This window comes from Amblyomma americanum, chromosome 5 (genome assembly GCF_052857255.1).
Source record: "Amblyomma americanum isolate KBUSLIRL-KWMA chromosome 5, ASM5285725v1, whole genome shotgun sequence".
NCBI lineage: Eukaryota > Metazoa > Arthropoda > Arachnida > Ixodida > Ixodidae > Amblyomma > Amblyomma americanum.
This window is the reverse complement of record NC_135501.1, coordinates 133,587,669-133,604,245: the sequence shown is the minus strand read 5'-3', so window position 1 is coordinate 133,604,245 and position 16,577 is coordinate 133,587,669. Positions and strand designations below refer to the sequence as shown.

The window sequence follows — 16,577 nt, the reverse complement described above, 5'->3', positions numbered from 1 at the left end:
CGCGACCTCTTTTCCGTACAAAAAGGCTTGTGACGAGAATTGTTGGGAATGTTTTTCAGAACCAAGCGCTACAGTTTTCTAGCGCTTTAGTAGCTTTTAGTAGTAGGGTGTTCCGGCAATGGCCTGGATGTAACCTGTAATATGTCAGGCTTCCGAAAAGCAAAAAAAATTTTCTTATTTGGTGCAAGAGCTAAGCGTTCCGTATAAACATGGTGATAAAGAAGCACACGCGGTTGTCATCTCAGTTACAACAAATAAAATCTTACCGCGGAGCCTCTCCCGTTTATCATAGTCTACAGCTGCTTGCGTATCCCCCAATGTGTTGTGGCTGCGCTTACATTGTTACCCTCTGTCACACTAACGCAGTGAATTGTAAGTCATTAAACACGAATGGCTTTGTAGTCACTGAATGCAAACAGTGATTATGTACTCCAGTGCTTGCCAAGAACTCTAGTCCGGCGGCATATTGGATTGTAAAGGTTTAAGGAAGAGTCTACAATTCCCTGAATTTCTCACTGAATTTGAACAAATCACTGAATAGCAAGAAGTTATTTGAGTGGAAAATCGCATCTGCTTCCACCGATGTTACAATTTTCAACTGAATTCGAGCTGGACGCTCTAATTCAGACTGTGATGAAGAGTACGCTTTCCCTCTTTCGCTAATCCACCTAATTGTTCATAGGCTACTACAGCTGTTTCCGTTTCTTCGCTGGAAGTTGCTAATGCATTCATCGTTTTGGGCAGTGGTGGTAGAGCATGACGTCATCATTTTCATAATCATATCGGGAATCAGCTAGCTCTGAAAAGTCGTCACCTGATAGTTGGTGGCTGTGCTTTATGTTTTTATTGCTGCGTGCTAGCAGCCAGTGTTTTCGTGTAAGTTTTTGACCGAACTTTGCTAGGGCCGCTAAGCCTTGTAAAAGATGTCCAAAAGAAGCATCGATTTGTTTTTTTTTACGTTATCGTTCGTTTTGATGTTTACGTTTTTACTCTTTCCAGGATGAAATGGAGCATATACGACGAGCTACAAGCGAAATATTTATCCCTATAGAATTGCCTGATGGACGGAAAACACGATCTCATACCTAGGCATTTATTAAATTTGGTCGTTTCTGCTCCATGATCAGCTAACGTGGAAAATCATGGTAGGGCCCAATAAGAAAACAGTCCCAGAGTTGTTTTCGCACTCAAGCCAAAGATTCGAAGCCTTGTAGTTTTGACTTATCTGGACGTTGTGTAGTGCTGACCGAAGGCACATAAAGGTGAGGTTCTGAAACGGTACTCGTTAACACATTCACTACCAGAAACACACCGGCGTTATGAATGGTGCACGCATACCATCCCCCTGTGGCTATACTATGTCTTTTATAATAAGTATGTGTTCTATAGAATATTTTTGTTTCTGGCTGAAAGCCCCATGACTTGATTTTAACTGGATCCTTAAGGAGGGTGCTTACGGTGCAGATACAAGGTCTCGGAGCTATCACTTCACGCAATTTTTAAAATAGGCTTTTTGTTATAGGATAGCACTTTTTTTCCGCATAGCATAGTCAGCCCGGTAGAACATAAGAATACAGCTAAGACGTGCTAGCTAGCAGGATAGTTAATACTATTAACTATTGCCGTTAGGCTGCTTAATTCTCAGGTGGCGGGTAGCTCAACGTAAGTAATATCCACATCAGTTTTTAGAATTTCGAAAACCGCATTACCCTCGCCGCTGTAGCCTAAAAAACTTCTGGCGCATCGCGCCAAAATATATGCGCTTCAGAGAAGCTTGCAGGCAAAGGAATCTCTCCCGTGCAAGTAACTTTTCGAAATAGCCCATATTTGTTCGGACACAACGCCGAGGGTAACCTCGTTTTTGAAATTCTACAAACTGATGTGGAAATACTTACGGTGGGCTGGCTACACTCCTCTCATTTGTTAAGGATCCTAACAGTAATAGTTGAAAAGTTAACTAATCAATATTAGTTGACCAGTCCGCTAGTTGGTATGTCTCAGCTTTGTACTGAGGTAATACACCACTGACAATGCTATGCCGGAAAAAGCGCTCTTCTAACTCAAAATGTGCACTTTCAAAAATTTTGTAAAATCTTATGTGAAATACCGTCTTTAATAAAGTAACAAATGCGGACGTGCTTCCGCTTTAGTTGCTGCTCCGCTTTGCGTTGCTCGTAATTTAGTGTGATAAACCCAAGAAATCCAACCAACAAGTGCGAAGAAAAAATTTCGTGTGAGGACAAGAAAAGAACAAGCTTTGCATTGAAGCTTGGCAATGACACATGGACGAAGCCGAGCCTTTTATTCACAGTCAACAAGTGTAGCTATCCAGGTCAAAGAAGCGGCACTGAGCAACAGGCAAATTAACTCTTGCAGACAAACAGGAGCAGGCAAAATTGTAAATGCTGTCGTATCAGCTTTAAGTACAGTCTTGATGAAAAGTCTTAAGGCCACAGCGTTCAGCTGCAGCGAAATAAAGTTCCGAGAATGCTCAGTGTAGCGTATCATTCAAAACACAAGTCAAGCGAGAAGCTCTCTACCGCAAGAAGAAACCACCTGCTAGCATTTCAAGCTCATTCGGTGTTTAATAGTGCCGTAACGGCTCTGTTATGCGGCCGAAGGGAAAAGCCTTTGGCCTTAAGACTTTTGTACATGCTGACACATCAAAAACACCATGGCGCTTATAGGTATGGCAAAACACTAAGGCTACCATCCTCCATCTGGTCCCCATTCCAGTGAGCTTTCAGACCATGCGATAAGGAAGAACGAAATGCGATAAGCAGGGTGGGATGCGCCTTGTTGAGACGTCATGCGGGGGGTGAAAGGAGTGGAAGAGGGCTATATATCTGGCTATGTACACAAGCCGGAGTTTCATATCGTTGAATCAACATCCTCTTGATGCACCGAAACTCTTGCACAACTGTCACTTTACTTTTGCTTAACTTTACGCACGGCTGTGATTGTTAGGCATCGCCTCAGTGCACTATTTGTAGAGCGATGTCTCTCAAACGGCTGACAACCGCAGGCAGCGCTAGCAACGTCTGAGCAAGAAAGTGAACCTGAGTTTTTTTGTTTTCGCTAAGTTCAAAATAAACAGGGTCTCTCGTACGAAGAAGCCACAAGCAACATTAAAAGTCTTGATCAGAAGTGTGATAGCGTCCTCTTTCGCTAAAAAAAGGCAAACGTTGCAGCCCTATACCTTATTCGTTTTCCCCTTATTTTTATGTATCAACGCGTACTAATGAAAAAAAAGCATTTGGCACCATCAACCTCACAATTCTTTTTTCGTTACCACCTTTCAATCTGACGTCTAGGTTTTTGCTTTTACCTGCAATAATATCACCTTCTGTCTTTCTTTGCCCAGTAAATGATATGTAGTAGCTTGTGCGCTTGTTGAGTACATGGTCACTTTCGGCAATGATCGGCAATGATTCGATTTTTAGGAAACGTCGCCAACTGTTCAGGGCCAGGTATGCTCACCACACTGACACGCTTGCACGCACACTTCAAGCACACACGTCGAATACGACACAGACAGCAATATTTGATACAGCCGAAGTTTCTAGCACATGCTTCGAAGTGATCAATATTTCCACTCGAACTTAGTTGCAATGCGGTGACAGTGCCTAAGCTGCGCAGATGCTTGTAGATAAGATTCACGGAACGCCGTCAGTATAGGTCTTAAAGCACAGCGTCATCGCTGACTTGTGTTTCTGTCCACAAGGCACTAGTTCGAGAAGATCTGGTAGATCCACCGGTAGTCTCCACCGTCACGGCTTAGTCTCCTCGGCTCCAGAACCTAGTGGTATAGAGGGCAGAAAGAAATGGCAAGGGATTAGGAAAAACTAACTCATTAAGCGCCACTGATACGAAATTCATAAGAAAGCTCCCAAAATTTCTCGTGAATACCTGCTCTCTTTCAACCACGGCACAGTGGCAGCCCGCCTAGTCCAAATAAAGTCTAGCAATTTAGGAAATGGAGGATGCGCAACTCATAAGTGTTAACCGGAGAACAGCGCATGCCGCTTCCTGAAGTGCGAAGGACCCTTGCATGATGCTTAGGAGTGAATAACGGGTTAAAGACGAAGGAATTTCTCCTGACCAACGACGCTTCTCGATTGCCTTGCAAGCGCAGGAGCCCTCGTTAAATATTATGCAGACGGGCTAGAATTATGGCTTTTTTTGTTTTGAAAAATCGGCGAGTTTTATTTCGCTGCTTTTATTTGAACGAAACGTTCGGTTTTTTCTGCGAATAATATTTATTACGTAGGAATTACCTCTTCTTTTCGGAGATTTAATGTTCTATACACTAATATGAAAATACAAAATATATTTTGTGCATTTTGTCAGCAAGGGCAGTCGATTTACCACTAATTAAAGACATATGAGGATAGAGGGGTTTCAATATCCCGAAGTGACTAATGCAATGAGGGGCGACAGAGGAGAGGGCTCAGGATCAATATAGGTCACCTGGAGGTTTTTAACACGATCGCTCAGCGCACTGGCGTTTGTGTGTTTTGCCTTCAGAATACGGCCACCGCTCCCATGACTGAACCCGCAATCTAGGGACCAGCACCCAGCCGAACGTCAAAATCACTGAGCCACCGCGGCAGGTAATTACTGCACAAAAGGCCGCGTACGGACAGCTATGGTTGTAAAAAGAAATATTTTTATAAAAAAGACAGCGGAGGTAAATGATGGAAGCATCGAAGAAAAACGTAAATTGAAGTTTATTTCTGTAATCTGGTTAGTCAGGTTATAGTTGAGTTGTTTTGGTGGGTTGAAGGCAAAGCTGAATAAGACAAAAAAGACGAACTGCGCAACAAGAACACGGACGAAAGGGAGGCAGACACACACTAACGCAGACTTACAACTTTACTAAAGGAAGGAATACAAGGCAAATATATATAGCGATCCCAACGCACTTCAAATCTGATCAATATGGCACGTGACAATCTGCCCAGGCGATAAACAGACCACACAAGAACCAACGCTTACAAGATAATCTTATACCGGGCCGGCCCTTTCTATGAAAACAAAAAGCAAAGGAACGCTTAGCGACAGTGCACTCTTGAGAATTACGCGTTCTCCAAAGTAAGAAAATTCAAAACAAAACCACACCACTGTAGCCATCTGATACCACTGAAGCTCGAACCGCTTACAAGCGCAGGTGCTGACACCAAAACCAAGAGACGAAGCACACCCCCTTTTGAAAGCAAACAAAACGGGAAACAAGAACAACCACATCGGTTATCGTCAAAATCAAAAAAACAGTGAAAAAAGGCACCAGGTCAAAATGGTAAAAACACCATGAATCAGCTCAAGAAGCTACGTCACAAAAAGAGTGAAAATAGGCACCGAGTCATTTAAAAAACAAAAAGATGAAAGACGGGACAACAGTTTAAGACAACAACGGTTTTTAAAAAAGGGGGAGGGGTGAATGAAATCCGAAGCGTAGGAAAACATCTCAAACCATGACAGAACCGAAACAAAACTGAGATCGCTAATCAAATGAACAACGAAAGCATCAAACGCAATCAGGAGGCACTGCTCAATCACCAGGGCACAAACAGGCCACTAGGCTACACATGCCCCCGCAAAAACAAAAATTCTTTGGATGATAAGGAAATGGAAGCCTTGCTAACACAGTTGTCCGTGGTGCCGATGTAAAAAGTTTCGACGACGAGACGCTCCCATTTGTCATTCAATCTGGCCAGAAATTCCGTCTTTTCGAACCATGGTACACAGTCCCGTTGCTTCATTTTTGTGCAGTCCGCACAATGCTTAGCCAAAAACCCTCCATCGTTGTTTGCCACGCTCAACCGGTGCTCCCTTGCTCTTTCATTAAAGCATCTGCCGGTTTGGCCTATGTAGACTTTTCCGCAACTAAGGGGAATGCGGTAAACAACGCCGGAAACGCAATCTTTGAACTTCCTTAGATGTTTGATTTTGCAAGGGGTCTTCTTAGTGTTCTTCATCATAACGCACACCTTGGACAGTCTGCATGGAGCCGAGAAGACAACGTTGACGCCTCCTTTTCTCGCCACTTTCTTGATGTTGTGCGAGAATTTGTGGATGTATGGAATGACATGGGCCTTCTTTTGCTCGGCGTCTACTTTGTCTTTGCGTTCTCTCTAATTTTTTGAAGCACATTTTCACACACACTCGAAATGACGTGCGGAGGGTATCCAGCTGCTTGCAAACGCTGAAGCTGGTACTGTAAGCTCTCTTGGACTTTGTGGTCACAGGACTTTTTCAGGGCCGTCTCAACACATAGGGAAATGATGCCTCGCTTGACCAACTTCGAATGGGCACTAGTGTAGGGAAGCAAAGCCTTTTTTGACCTGGGTTTGAAGGACCAGCACAAACGCTGTTTGTCAAAGTGCAGATCTAAATCCAGGAACTGAAGATGACCATCAAGCGGTAGCTCACTGGTAAACCGGAGCCCGAAAGATTCAGATGAAAATGCCGAGAGGATCTTTGAGGCCAAATCCTGAAGATTGCCGTCCCCCGGTGGGGTCAGGAAGATTAGGTAGTCATCGACGTACCTGCACACGCGGGTGACAGCCATCCCTCGCAGCTTTTCTTGAAGACGTCGGTCAAAGGATGACAGAAAAATGTCGCTTAAGGCTGGAGCTATGCTCGAACCTATACAAATGCCTGCTTTTTGAATATGATAACTCTCATTGAAGTGGATGACGGAAGACTTTAGATAGAAATCTATACGTTCCAAGAAGTTGCCAGTGTTGAGGCCAACTGAGTTCCGGAACTTCGTCTCTCCGTGAAGCTCCACGCATTCTCTGATGGCAGCGAACAGTCCTTCGTGCGGAATGGAATAATACATGTCCTCGATGTCGACGGAAAAAGCCGTCGTGGAAGTTGGTAGCCCTTTTCCCATCAGCTCAACGACTTCTTTGGAGCTTCTAACGAGGAACGGGTCATTGCCTAATAACACATTCAAATGTATCTGCAGGAAGTTCCCAAGCTTCCTCTGCCAGCAGTTCCTGTCCGACACGATTAGTCGAAAGGGGCAATCAATTTTATGCGTTTTTCCAGTGAAAAACACTTCAAGGGTTCCGGCATCCTCGTTTTTCACGGCCTTCATCAAATGCTCTAACTTCAAATCCTTTAAAAGTCTCACGGCTTCTCGCTTTCTTTTCTTCGGATCGTGCTTGACTGGCGTGAAGTTCTTTGTAACGGCATCCATCGCCTTGCTCTGGAACAAGCCTTGCGGTAAGACTACAAAACCCCCTTCCTTGTCCGACTGGATGACCGTTAAGCCATTTTCTTTAAGAAAATTGACGACCTTCTTGACAGGTGGCTTAGAAGATGTCCTGTTACTCGCATTTTCTTAAAGAAAATGGCTTAACGGTCATCCAGTCGGACAAGGAAGGGGGTTTTGTAGTCTTACCGCAAGGCTTGTTCCAGAGCAAGGCGATGGATGCCGTTACAAAGAACTTCACGCCAGTCAAGCACGATCCGAAGAAAAGAAAGCGAGAAGCCGTGAGACTTTTAAAGGATTTGAAGTTAGAGCATTTGATGAAGGCCGTGAAAAACGAGGATGCCGGAACCCTTGAAGTGTTTTTCACTGGAAAAACGCATAAAATTGATTGCCCCTTTCGACTAATCGTGTCGGACAGGAACTGCTGGCAGAGGAAGCTTGGGAACTTCCTGCAGATACATTTGAATGTGTTATTAGGCAATGACCCGTTCCTCGTTAGAAGCTCCAAAGAAGTCGTTGAGCTGATGGGAAAAGGGCTACCAACTTCCACGACGGCTTTTTCCGTCGACATCGAGGACATGTATTATTCCATTCCGCACGAAGGACTGTTCGCTGCCATCAGAGAATGCGTGGAGCTTCACGGAGAGACGAAGTTCCGGAACTCAGTTGGCCTCAACACTGGCAACTTCTTGGAACTTATAGATTTCTATCTAAAGTCTTCCGTCATCCACTTCAATGAGAGTTATCATATTCAAAAAGCAGGCATTTGTATAGGTTCGAGCATAGCTCCAGCCTTAAGCGACATTTTTCTGTCATCCTTTGACCGACGTCTTCAAGAAAAGCTGCGAGGGATGGCTGTCACCCGCGTGTGCAGGTACGTCGATGACTACCTAATCTTCCTGACCCCACCGGGGGACGGCAATCTTCAGGATTTGGCCTCAAAGATCCTCTCGGCATTTTCATCTGAATCTTTCGGGCTCCGGTTTACCAGTGAGCTACCGCTTGATGGTCATCTTCAGTTCCTGGATTCAGATCTGCACTTTGACAAACAGCGTTTGTGCTGGTCCTTCAAACCCAGGTCAAAAAAGGCTTTGCTTCCCTACACTAGTGCCCATTCGAAGTTGGTCAAGCGAGGCATCATTTCCCTATGTGTTGAGTCGGCCCTGAAAAAGTCCTGTGACCACAAAGTCCAAGAGAGCTTCCAGTACCAGCTTCAGCGTTTGCAAGCAGCTGGATACCCTCCGCACGTCATTTCGAGTGTGTGTGAAAATGTGCTTCAAAAAATTAAGAGAGAACGCAAAGACAAAGTAGACGCCGAGCAAAAGAAGGCCCATGTCATTCCATACATCCACAAATTCTCGCACAACATCAAGAAAGTGGCGAGAAAAGGAGGCGTCAACGTTGTCTTCTCGGCTCCATGCAGACTGTCCAAGGTGTGCGTTATGATGAAGAACACTAAGAAGACCCCTTGCAAAATCAAACATCTAAGGAAGTTCAAAGATTGCGTTTCCGGCGTTGTTTACCGCATTCCCCTTAGTTGCGGAAAAGTCTACATAGGCCAAACCGGCAGATGCTTTAATGAAAGAGCAAGGGAGCACCGGTTGAGCGTGGCAAACAACGATGGAGGGTTTTTGGCTAAGCATTGTGCGGACTGCACAAAAATGAAGCAACGGGACTGTGTACCATGGTTCGAAAAGACGGAATTTCTGGCCAGATTGAATGACAAATGGGAGCGTCTCGTCGTCGAAACTTTTTACATCGGCACCACGGACAACTGTGTTAGCAAGGCTTCCATTTCCTTATCATCCAAAGAATTTTCGTTTTTGCGGGGGCATGTGTAGCCTAGTGGCCTGTTTGTGCCCTGGTGATTGAGCAGTGCCTCCTGATTGCGTTTGATGCTTTCGTTGTTCATTTGATTAGCGATCTCAGTTTTGTTTCGGTTCTGTCATGGTTTGAGATGTTTTCCTACGCTTCGGATTTCATTCACCCCTCCCCCTTTTTTAAAAACCGTTGTTGTCTTAAACTGTTGTCCCGTCTTTCATCTTTTTGTTTTTTTAAATGACTCGGTGCCTATTTTCACTCTTTTTGTGGCGTAGCTTCTTGAGCTGATTCATGGTGTTTTTACCCTTTTGACCTGGTGCCTTTTTTCACTGTTTTTTTGATTTTGACGATAACCGATGTGGTTGTTCTTGTTTCCCGTTTTGTTTGCTTTCAAAAGGGGGTGTGCTTCGTCTCTTGGTTTTGGTGTCAGCACCTGCGCTTGTAAGCGGTTCGAGCTTCAGTGGTATCAGATGGCTACAGTGGTGTGGTTTTGTTTTGAATTTTCTTACTTTGGAGAACGCGTAATTCTCAAGAGTGCACTGTCGCTAAGCGTTCCTTTGCTTTTTGTTTTCATAGAAAGGGCCGGCCCGGTATAAGATTATCTTGTAAGCGTTGGTTCTTGTGTGGTCTGTTTATCGCCTGGGCAGATTGTCACGTGCCATATTGATCAGATTTGAAGTGCGTTGGGATCGCTATATATATTTGCCTTGTATTCCTTCCTTTAGTAAAGTTGTAAGTCTGCGTTAGTGTGTGTCTGCCTCCCTTTCGTCCGTGTTCTTGTTGCGCAGTTCGTCTTTTTTGCATTATGATCAACCAACTAGCCCGACAAGTCCTGCTGAATAAGAGTGCGGAGAATCATGTGCTCTGCGTGCTGACTGCACAGATAGGACGGTACTGAAGCGTTGGGGAGTACTGAATGCGGCGCTTTCTCGACGCTTAAGCAAGGCGCTTTCTATGACATGAATATAACCGCCCTAAGGTGGTGGTGGCATTGAAGAGCACTACTCTAGATGGTTGTTAATTACGAGGAGTGGAGACTTCCGGCACGCGGAGGCTTGTAAGGTAGCGGAGCAATGCCTGAAATTGTGCAACTGAGCAAACGGCAACACTGTTCTACTGTGCACCCCTGGCTTGCGAACTTTGTTCTTTCTTATTTGAGTCGGTGCGACTCGTACTCAGTAGCAAGCAAGCTGTGGAGTTCATGGCGATCATACCGCTCTTTCTTTTAAAAGTGGACTTCGAAATTTTTACATGTTGTACTTTCGACGTGTTTTAAGAGTTTGCTTTAAATCAGTATCGAGCCGCTAACTATATCGAAGGGAACCACAAAAAATTAAAGAAACCAGTTGTCGCAAGTATACAAACGTTTCGGTGGGTCCGCCTAGTCCTCATATAATTTACAATTAGAAACCCCTACAATCTCGGGGCTCGGCAACGATGTTTAGAAGACTCCATGGCAGTTAGTTATGCATGATTTCTAGTAGCTTCATACCTAAGCATATACAGATAAAGTAGTATCATGTCATCGCTATTGCCTAAATTTCTCAGGCCACACTTGCGACGAGAAGAATGTACTATTCTATAATAGTATAGATCCGCGTGTCCTGTGTCTTCTTTTTCTTTTTGCCTCGTTTAGTTCGCGCCCATATATTTTCACCGTGAACAACCTCCAACTAGCCCAACTTTTCATCTTAATCGCTGCTTATGCTTGCGACACATTGTGCGACTTTTTTTTTTTAAGATCCATCCTTCTGCCTCGTACGCCGATCGTTGCGAGCAGTTGTGTCAAGAACGGTAGGAAAGAAGCAACGTTACGCGTCGGCTTATCTCTCATGAAAAGCGGGACTGACCACGATGATGAGAAAAACAAAGAAGCTGAGCGGAAACAAGAATCGTGTAGGAACAGAAAGACTTGGCCAGGGTAATGCAGTGATTATATAGCGATTCTTTTTCATTTATGTCACCTGGCGAAACCTCATCGTGTCATGCGTTAGTTGTTCATCGCTGGATGACACCGAGCTATAAAGAGGTCGCCAGGTAGCTTTAGCCAGTAACTAAGGGCCGGGATTACAATTTATTCAGGATTATTATACATTTTACTCTACAATTAAAAAAAAATTGAACGGGACTGAACATTCTTCGCGTTATGTGGAGTTCCGCCAAGATTACGCTTTTTAATTCGTTTGATATTAACTGAGCCAGATCATCAGTTTGTGTAAACCGAATGTTGCAGTTCAGCAAGCCTGAACCCTCTTGAGTCAACTGTTGCGTCCCATGCCAACTCTTTCCTCTGGTTCAGGACAAAAGAGATGTCGCAGTAAGGAACATTTCGCAACAAATATAGGAGCTTACTCTGGCACATTCGACGTTCAATTCATGACTTGTTGCTATTCCCGAAGCTCCCCTGCGCTGCAGTCCTAGCTTCACACCGAGTTGCGTTCGGGCAGCGTCTCGGTGCACACCCGGGCACCGCGGTCCTTGAGGCGCACTATCGTTGTCCTGGGCTCGTTGGGGTTCTGGACCGGCTCTTCTGGCTGGGAGGAGCCGCCGGGCTGAAACCGACGGCAACTGGTGGCCACCAGCAGAAGGATGATGGCCGCAAACAGCACGAACACCACCTGTGAACAAACGCGCGGTGCTAGATGTTCATATTTTATAGCGTTAGCGCTTACTACTTGCGTCTGTCAAGGACGCGTCTGTCTGCAATGAAGATCAAATTCACCAAAACAGTTACCACATGAGCACACTATATGACATAGCGAAACTTTTGATCCGTTACATGTGCCAGTATAGCGGCCATCAAAGTGGAGCCCCCCGGGGCCACCATGTGCGCAAAATTTGAGGGCCACCTGTTTGACGCAAAATGTTCGAAGTGGCGTCAAATGATTTCGCATGTTCTTCAGTATAAAATTACTAATTTAGATGAAGCCCCAACATATACGAATTTATGAAGCTCAATATGTTACGGCCAAACCGTTTGTCAAACGGGGTTCCGGATGTTGTGAAATGATTCGTCGTGTAGTGATGCACACGTTTATGAAATTTATTAACTGACACATTGATAAAATATACCAGATATAGCAATGACAGCTGTAAATCGCAATAGTATTGCAAAATCTATGAGGCAGATGACGCTGATTGTGCCTTGGAATGTTTGGATTTGATCTTCTCCACGACACCTGATCACAGCGACGTAAGCACTTGAAGCTCCCGTAGCTAACGCTTTTATGTCAAACACTGAGGAAGTGTTGGCGGACAATATTATTTTTTACTTATTACAACTTATAACTTGGAGTTATATCACAGGGTGAGCTGAAGTACGGCCTTGGTACTAAGTACAGAGCCCAAGGGATTTCACGTCTCTTTAAGGAGGGTGGAACTGCCGGCGTCACCCCTCAGAAAATGAGCCCTTCCTCGGATGCTTAAAAGAAGCGCCCGCAGGAGGCTCCGTGGCAGACCCATCCGATACCTTACTTTAGAAAATCCCTTTACATTAAAACGCAGGAATAAACCAAGAAAAATAAAATTGAACTTGAATTACACAAAAAAGCAAGCCATCATTGTAGAAATAAGCACACTTTTCAAGACAAAGAAAGTTGCCACGATACAGGACACTACGGTGAGAAACACGGTACACATTATAAAACTATGAAAAGAGGAAAGAAAAGGAAAGAGAGCGATACTGGGAGAAAAAGGAGCGGATTAAAACTAATCAAGTGCACACAGTGAAAGAAACTTGATCAACTTGTTTGGCGTTAGTTTTAATTCCGCAATGTCTTCATTTCAAGCAAGAATCGTACGTGATGAAATAGAATACTTGAATACATCATTTTTAGCATGAGCAGAAAATAAAGTTAGTGAATTTTTCTTGCTGCGTAGCCCGACGAAAGCACATCGTAATTGTTGCTTTAAAAATTTAGGTGACCCTTTGCATTATCAATAAAAAAACAAAAAAAACAGATCCTACATTTTTGTTATATGTAGAAGCGCCGATTTTAATCAGACTGCTAACAAATGTCAGGCCTCACGGATTACAAATAGAGGTCAGAGATTCGTAAAAAAAAAACATATTTCATACCGTATTGAAAGAACTTTGCTGCGTTTAGGCCTCGGTGCTCCGGCTATTCAATCGAAACTACTGCTGTGCGGGCATTCTGTATTCTGAGACTGCCTAATTTGCAGAATATCGGCTCGTAATATTTGTTGTTTTTTTTACCAATGGCAGCAATATTTGCTTCCGGGCATACATAATTTGATTTAAGTATGAATGGCTGATAATAAACACGCCAATTGTTAATATCGAATTCGGCGCTTGAAAGAAGCGTAATAAGACCCTTCATATTTGAATTCGCACAGTGTGAATCTGTTATCGATGTTTTTGGCACCTTATGTCTGAGTCTCTTCACAGCGGAGAGTCAACACCCTCATTTGAAGCCACGCGAATCCTGTAACTTAGCCCGATTTCGATTCGCACTCCGAAATTTATATGCGTAGGTTGCGATCACCTTTGAAAAACATCTCAACGTGAAAAAAAATCCGGCAAAAGCAAAAAAAAAGCAGGAAATAATCAGCTTTAGTTGGCGAAATGTTCAGTGGAGAAACGTGAAGAAAATGGGAATCCTGACAAACACATGTAGGTTTATCGCAGTAGTAACACCTTGCAAATTTACGGAAAAATTTATTTTCGCCATCTGAAAATAATTACATTGCGGTGCTGTTTTTTGATGAATTCACTGCAAGAACATAACCCTACGCTCCCTAAACAGGGAGTGACCAGTTCAGTGCTTGTATTGGCAAAATGTTCACTCTCTTACTATGTAAAGACACAGCTGATCTTAATCACATTCTCAGAGAACGCCCTCATGATCCCTCTTAGGGAAGAAGTATAAAGTCTTTTGACCAATGGGAGACCTTACTCCCCAGCTCCGACTCGGGAGATTCAGCTGAAGACCATCCGACTGGCCGAAGACGGGTCCATGCACTCGTGACTGTCGTCTTGGTGAAAAGCCTAAAAACCTTCTCTACATCGGTTGAACAAATAAGATTTTACAATCTAAAATCTCCTATCACTATCAGGAAGGCACATGCATTTGCAAAATAAGTCAATTTTGCGTTAACGCGTTGGTAAAATCGGGCAGCCAGCGTAACTCTGTTCCCAAAGGAAAACGGGGTAAGGCACTGAGTGGTTATTTCTGCCTTGCCGGGCACTGTTGCGCCCATCATTATCCTGATGCGGCATCAAGGTGTGCGGGCCTTACGCTGCATGTTCTTTGCCTCCTGAGTTGGTATACTTCTACATTCGTGCAACACACGCGCACATAAGAATCCAAATCGCTTCGGTGCTTACGCTGACGTAGACGACGGCATCGATGGGCTGGTCCAATCTGGCGTGGTGTGGCCGCCGCATTCCATGGTGACGAAAGGGGAAGTTGCTCAGTGGCATCTGGTCGCCCTGTGCACGACGAGTCTGTAATAAATAGTAGGGCTTTACATCACATGACAAGTCCTTATCTGGAGGAGTTAGTTTCTAACACCGGTGCCTTCTGCTGCAACTCACAGCTAGTTTTATACAGCGCTTTATAATGCTTGATAGAAGCAAACATTGTGTCCTTGAGCACTTAGAGGCTAATCCCAGCGCCAGAAATGCGACGAAGTGTAGCTCTGCGAGAAATGGTATTTTCAACAATCGCGCAATTGCAGATACTAGATTATTCATAGTGTGGCCTTCGATTTCATGCACTGCGTAATGGAGATAACGTAAGACGTAAGACAGTTCATGTTCACGTGACGAAGTTTAGCGTTGTAACTTGAAGCAAAGTGCAGTAGGTACTGCAGAAGTGGTAATCTCGACTAACGTAGAAGTACTGTGCCGCCTTACTAGCGCGCGCCTCGTTCAGGGGCAGCGGTTACGGCTCAGCTCCGTGGAAGAGCATGCATGGGGTTCAAGTACGGACATCAGTAGAGAGTTGGATGTAGTGAGGAGGTAAAGAGGTTCGCCCGATATGAGAGTGGAGGATAAGGCAGCTCAAGGCAACGCAGATGTGTTTGGGCGCAAGCAGTGTAATCAGATCGGGTGATATATGGAATGCGATTCCTCTGATACACTGCCTATACTCTCTCACCTAGTACTCTGCCGCTTGAATGGCAGCACAGCCAGGGAAAACTCAGTTTAGGAATTCTAATACGTGTATCTGTGAACTCTGTGCAACAAGTTGACTGCCATTCCCACGGGAATAGTGATAAGCCGAACATAAAAGAGGAGCGGTTTTTAAACGTCTTGAGAGGTGCAGAGCATTAAGAAACAGCACGAGCAAAAGATAACGATGGTATTGCCTATGATTCGCCTATTCTATTGCCTATTCTTCGTGCTGAGTTTTGTCTGTTCTCGATGGGTTGGTCAACAGAGATCGATGGAAGACTTTTCTTGGTCCTTTTTCTGCTTGTAATACATTTTTACAAAATACTTACGGACGACACGTTGGTGAACTAAATATACGGTCTTATAAGATTCAGTTTTATGCAATTTTTAAACTTTGGCGCTGACAGTTACGTCAAGTCCCCTATGACTCGTTAGTTGTGCATATAGGGTGACATAAAGTTGGCTAACAACTGCCACGGTCAGCCATCTGATTAACTAAAATCTCTTAATGAAGTTCCAGTGACTGCAGTAAGCGCGCGTGGCTAGTACTCGTATACTCCTGTGCAATTCTGTTTGATATAATTTTCCTAGTACTCGTTTGTTCCCAGCTGTTCATTTCCAAATTTTCAACTTGATCCACGTAATTTCGCCTGCAAGGCAGGGATGATCGGCGCGAATCTATTCCCATTGTGACATTGCGTTTGATAAGAGCGAACGCAGAAGCTGATAACTGCTTTTCTTTCATTCTCGGCTATCAGAATGGTAAAAACTCCCTAAGCAACCGCTGCCTCGCACTACTGAGAAGTTTCTCGTCGACTTGTACCGCCTTTCAGGCGTAACTAAGCAAACTAACAGGAAGCTTTGGGGGCCTATGTCTTGGAAGAAGGGCACTCTGGAAAAATTTTAACTAACGGTGCAGTCTGAAAATGCGACCGCTTCATTGATTTCAATATATCATTCACTCCCGCCGCAGTGGCTGAAAATATTATTATTGTATGTTAATTAATTAGCTGCATTGACAATTACCATCTGATTTGCCGCCGCGGTCACTCAGCGGTCATGGCGCTCGGCTCCTGTCTCAAAAGACTCGGCTTAAATCCCTGCCGCGGCGGCCGAATTTCTATAGGCTTCTATAGGCCCGTGTAATGTGTGATGTCAGTGCACGTTAAAGAACTCCAGGTGGTCGGAATTTCCGGCGCCCTTCACTACGGCGTCCCTCATAGCCTGAGTCGCTTTGGAACCATAAACGCCCATAAACCAAACCAAACCTTCTTGACTGCGTCCTTCTGTTGGCATTTGATATGTGCACAAGTCGATATCATGCACCTCTGAGCGTCGCAATTTCAGAAAGATGTAAACCGTAATTTTTGATCACCATGTATTTGGGGAACAAAA

The 16,577-nt window shown here is 44.4% G+C and overlaps 2 protein-coding genes across 2 annotated transcripts in view; one reads left to right on the top strand and one right to left on the bottom strand.

Moving 5' to 3' along the window:
• The window catches only part of LOC144135036 (hapless 2-like), a 33,498-nt gene extending 32,089 nt beyond the window's left edge, over window positions 1-1,409 (top strand). The window contains 1 exon segment of the mRNA XM_077667806.1: window positions 1,000-1,409. Coding sequence (XP_077523932.1) covers window positions 1,000-1,089 — 90 coding nt within the window. The 3' untranslated portion in view covers window positions 1,090-1,409.
• Window positions 1,410-3,582: 2,173 nt separating this feature from the next.
• LOC144134214 (uncharacterized) overlaps window positions 3,583-16,577 on the bottom strand; it is a 38,435-nt gene continuing 25,440 nt past the window's right edge. The window contains exons 3-5 of the mRNA XM_077667173.1: window positions 14,391-14,510; window positions 11,396-11,661; window positions 3,583-3,799 (exon numbers count right to left, since the gene is read on the bottom strand). Coding sequence (XP_077523299.1) covers window positions 3,728-3,799; window positions 11,396-11,661; window positions 14,391-14,510 — 458 coding nt within the window. The 3' untranslated portion in view covers window positions 3,583-3,727. The remainder of the gene's footprint in view (window positions 3,800-11,395; window positions 11,662-14,390; window positions 14,511-16,577) is intronic.